We start from the raw sequence: 5,310 nt of genomic DNA, 5'->3' as shown, positions 1-5,310 counted from the left end.
AGAAGAATTTTTATTCATTAAGATAGAAGAAATACACATAATTTTATATACATATATATATATATCGTTGCCAGTGCCATTCAACTGGCTCTTGTGCCAGTGGCATGTGAAAAACACCATTCAAGTATAGCAGCTGCCAGTGCCGCCTAATTGGTGCCTGTGCCGGTGGCACATTAATAGCATCATTTGAGCGTGGTCGATGCCAGCACCGCCAGAACGGACTGTGGCATGGAAAAAATACCCGCTACATTCTAGGGGTGGTTGGTGTTAGGAAGGGCATCCACCTGTAGAAACTCTGCAAGATAAGATAGGAGCCTGGTGCAGCCTTCTGGCTCGCCAGCACTCAGTGAAACCGTCGAACCCATGCCAGTATGGAAAGCGGACATTAAACAATGATGACGATGTATGTATGTGTATATATATACATATATACATAAGTATATATGTGTATATATATATACATATGTATATATCATTATATATATATATATATATATATATACACACACACATGTATATACATATATCTATATATATATGTATATACATACATGTATATAAATACGTATATACATATATATGTATTATTACAAATTTGGGATTTTACCAATAGCACCGCATCTCCAATTTAGGATAACCTCATTGTATGGAATACACATAGAAAGTTATACCCAATAAAATAATAAAAGCATTTAAAAAAACCTACTATAAAATACAATATATGCATATGTATATACATATACGTGTATATATATATAGATACATATGTATATATATATATATATATATATATATATATATAGATACATATGTATATATATATATATATAATGTATGTACATATATGTATATACATATGTATATACATATTTGAAACAGTTTAAATTATTCAAGTGCAATGCTTTAAAGTTAAATTGCCAGATGAAAATAATTGTTACTTCATTTAACCAGAGATTTATGTAACCACCCCTGGTACAGAACGTAATCTAACAAATGTGCATATTTGGGTTAGAAAGATCTTATTTTATATAGAAGTAGTAAGATCTTCCAGACTTAATATAAAGTATTAACCAAATCCTAATTGCAACAGTGGTAGTAATGAAACTATCAGAAACATACTACAAATAGCCATGAAAATAACTAATAATCATTGGGAAAGAAAAGAAAAATGAAAATACAATGATATAAGACAGTAAACTGCTATTGGAAAAAATGTTGTGGGTGGTTCAAAGCCATATCAGTACTTCACATCAATTAAATGAATGAGGAAAAATTATATAAATTAACCAACATTTTATTATTTTTTTTAGGCTTTGAGCAAAGACTAGTATTTGTTAAACTGGTGTTTCAGTAAAAATACGCACCTGATTGTCATTTAAATTGGTGAGTGCCCAGGGTTTGATATCGCTTGTTGCTAGCAGCCAATTATGAAGTGTCTCAATAATAAGTTGCTTCTTTCTGTGACCAATAAATATTTTGGAAACAAAACTATTTCACTATGAACAGAACATGTTGGTAAACATATCTACTTGAGACAGCTGTTACGAATGTGGAAGGTAGTTTATAGACTGAAACAGTAAAATGACTGAATTCATTCTCAATAATAAAAGTGAAAAGGATCAGAACAAATTCAACTACAGACACTCTGCACTATAATATACTGTTTTCTTTTATCTTATTTCACGAGTCTAGCTACCTGGTTTAGCTGCCCAATTTTAGATTAACACCACCTTTTAAAAGCCAGCTGCAAACAACAGAAATTGTCATTTGAGAGTGTTTTAAGCAACAATGTTGAATCTTAATAACTTTGCAATTCTCTTCTCTCCTGTGGGACCCTTTCAATTACCTTTAATATTTAATCCTAAATTTTAGAAGCTAATAAATTAGAAATTTGTATTACTTACACATATGTTTGTTCATATATAATTTCTTGTCTCTTTCTTGCCTCTCCTTCTTAGAATATTTAAAAAAAATAAAAAATAATTATCTCCGAGCAAGATAGAAAAATCTCAGTGTTTAAACGCAAAGAATTTAACAAGAAAAAATATATAAAGACAAAAAAAGCTTGCGCTTTTTAAATATATAACCAACTAATACAAAAAAAAAAAAATCTAAACGATTCCTTTAGCCTAAAATAGTTGAAGATAACTAGTCCTTAAATTTAAACTTAATTCATATAAGAAACTGAAAACAGCTGGGGAAGGAAGTACCTGAACAAAATGAGGTACGATCCTTTGGAAAATACCATATTTAAAAAGGTCTAGTTTTTAGATGATTCTAGTAATAAAATTATTCAAAATGAAAAAAAAAAAAATCAAATTAACTACTGGGAATTTTAGTTTAATCGAATATTTAAAGTGGAGGGAGGAATTATTTTATTCTATTTAATAAATGTTCCAAATACCTTAATATATTGCAGGTGGCATAAATGTGAAGGAAAAAAAATCTTTACCGAATTCTTTGGATATTAATATCACTTTTCATATAAAGTACTATATTAAGTTAAACCTAACTAAAATGTAAAAAGCAAAACGGCTAACAGAAATATATATATATATACATACACACACATACACACGTATATATATATTATGAAGACAATTCGTATATATAGAGATAATAAAATTTTGAAACCGCTTTATCAATCAACTACTTTCATTTCTCTGACAATATACTACAGCATGACGAATAATGCCGTGTCAGAATTATTATAAAGAAACGAACAAGGAAATACTGAAAGAGGGCATTTCTAATTTATGTGACTAATGAAACTGTTCTACTATCTTTAAGTAGCTTCTACGTTATTATAACGATTTCTAATATGAACTGTGCAGTGTCTTACAACGATGAAATTCATTAATTACACAGCAGACATTTTCGATTAAATGAAATAACGCCTTTTTCTTTAGCACCTGGCCGAAACTGTTGAATCGGGGGTTTCGAGCCATTGCACGCTGACTTCTGCTGCACCGAAATGTTAATTTCTGATCTGATGCACGTTACGCAATCACTTCATCGCTATTGTGTCATATTTTCTATAAAGTCAACCTTGTTTATTAAAAACACAAATACTACATTGAAATAAGCAGTGCAGAATGTAGTAATATAAGCAAGAACATTAAGATGGATGAAATCACAGCAAGAAATAGAATCGAAGTGGGTGCTGGCAATCAAGAAATGGAGGGATAGACCCTGATTCCAACCGGAAATCAATGGAGTTTCGAAGCCTTGAATTTTTGTGTGGGTTGTATAATATTCCTTTAGCAATGTGAATTAAGAACAATGGAGTAAACGGGTGTTCATTAATGAGAAAGTGACGTATAAAACTAGTCAAATATTACTATTATCCACAATCGGTTTACGTAATCTCACGTTTAAAATAGTGGCAGCTGTTATTTCCTCTTACAATTAGGTTAAAACGATGTATACGATGATTGAAATAATTAAAAGAATGAAATACGAAAAATATGAAAAAATTAAAAAAAAAAAACGTCTTCTTACAAAGATAAATATTGAAATGATACTGTAAAAAACAAATTTACTTATAATTAACTTCAATATACCTTTTTTTTTTTCATTCAAGTCGAAAACTCAACATAGGTAATAATTGAGCAGAAATTTCTTGATATTTTAAAGCATCACATTTCATTCACTACCTCAGGTGTACTATAGTTAAGACGACCGTAAAAATAACTGTAAGCAAGAACAGAGAAAATAGACTCGTAAATACAATTAAACGATCGAAGCAAGTAGTTAATTACAGAACATTCTTCCATGAAAATTGGCTTTCTCTAATATACCATACACAGGATGGAAGAACGACATTACACCGAACTGAAAACGACGACGAGATTTTAAAAATACGAAGCGGATATTATTCTAAAATGCACCAAACTGTAGTATTTTGACGGAGACTAATGTAAATGATAATAACTGACCTTTTTAAATTAATAAAAGACCTCTTAAATCCAACGTTGCTCGACAAGCATTTGAACAATGTCTATATCTGGCGGAGGGGAATTCCACACTGGAAACGAGGCAATATTGCTGAGACATCAACAATGCTGAGCCCGTTGTTTTCGGAAATGATCCTCATTCCGATTCTATTATTATTACCATTTTTATTTTGCAACAATCTACAAAGATATATGATCAACGTTTGTCGTAAATTTTTTTTACGGTTCTCGAAATTGGTCATGCACAAAAATTTATCTCCCTCGATGATGATTTCGTTTAGTCTCTATCTTTATATTTTTGTTTTTAGTTTCGGTTTCAGTTTGCGATTTCTGCAATTTTTTTTGCTTTTAGATATAAAAATATGTAGCCCTTATATATATATATATATATATATATATATAAATATAATGTATGTATATGTGCGTGCGTGCGCGCGTGTGTATGAAAGAGGGGTAAAAGTGAGAAAAATAATTATGAAAAGATTCTAAATATTTAATTCAATCGTCTAAAATTTATAAATATAATATTTAAGACAACAAAAATTTATGATTATTACCCTCAATATGATTAACAACTACAATATTAAAACCAACATCAATAAATATAATAACTTGAATGAATAAATAAATAAATAAATACATAATACAATTACGTTTGACTAACAGATCAAGTATTACGGAATACGAAACGTCGGCTTAATCCACACGAGCAAGCCTCCTTTCGAAAAAAAAAAAAGTCAGAGAAGCATGTAAAACAGCATGATTTAAGTTTGATGCAACTGAAAGGTTGTTCGCTGCTAACGTCACAGATTATGCCAGTCTAGTCTGGTAAGGTGGTCGTTCAAGAAAATAGCAGCAGCTTACTTACTCTATTTGTCCAACACAAGAGAGGTTGTGGATCCGGTAGTCAACATTAATAACTACTAATGCGAAAGCGCACATGCAGGAGTCACTAAAACATTCCTCCCAATCATTTTCCTCAAAAAATATCCGGTTACTGAAAATAAAATTTTCCAGTTACGCTTTGTTTTTTCAAATCAAAATATCTAATCTTATGATTATATATTTTAAGTTTTTTTTTTTTTTTGAAAGTTATAAAAAATAGATTGAAATAGTTCGATTTTTTTTTAATATGTAGAAAAATGAAAATCGACTGGCACAAATAGATCTTAATATTTGATGTGCGTATTATCTCTCTACCAAGAGGTATCTAATTCGAACAGAGCGGAATTTCCTTGAGAAAAAAATTGTCCCATTCTCCATCTTGATAATCTTAAAATTTCATTGAATCTAACGAAGGATGGGGATTGTGCAACTGAAGTGTGTTAGTTGTGTGATGCTTTAAAGAATTTAG

General features: G+C 30.2%; 1 protein-coding gene across 26 annotated transcripts in view; it reads right to left on the bottom strand.

The window, feature by feature from the left end:
- LOC106879639 (TNF receptor-associated factor 2) overlaps positions 1-5,310 on the bottom strand; it is a 47,562-nt gene that overhangs the window by 39,430 nt on the left and 2,822 nt on the right. For 2 of the 26 annotated variants that reach the window (XM_052965995.1, XM_052965990.1), the window contains exons 2-3: positions 3,566-3,693; positions 1,905-1,956 (exon numbers count right to left, since the gene is read on the bottom strand). The exons of 1 other annotated variant lie outside the window; for it this stretch is intronic. In XM_052965995.1, the coding sequence (XP_052821955.1) occupies positions 1,905-1,956; positions 3,566-3,578 (65 nt within the window). In that variant the 5' untranslated portion in view covers positions 3,579-3,693. 23 more of the 26 variants (XM_052965982.1, XM_052966000.1, XM_052965996.1 and 20 more) reach the window with 23 other exon arrangements.

This window comes from Octopus bimaculoides, chromosome 1 (assembly GCF_001194135.2).
Source record: "Octopus bimaculoides isolate UCB-OBI-ISO-001 chromosome 1, ASM119413v2, whole genome shotgun sequence".
In the NCBI taxonomy this organism is placed as follows: Eukaryota; Metazoa; Mollusca; class Cephalopoda; order Octopoda; family Octopodidae; genus Octopus; species Octopus bimaculoides.
Note: the sequence above shows the minus strand (reverse complement) of the source record. Positions and strands in the feature narration are given on the sequence as shown.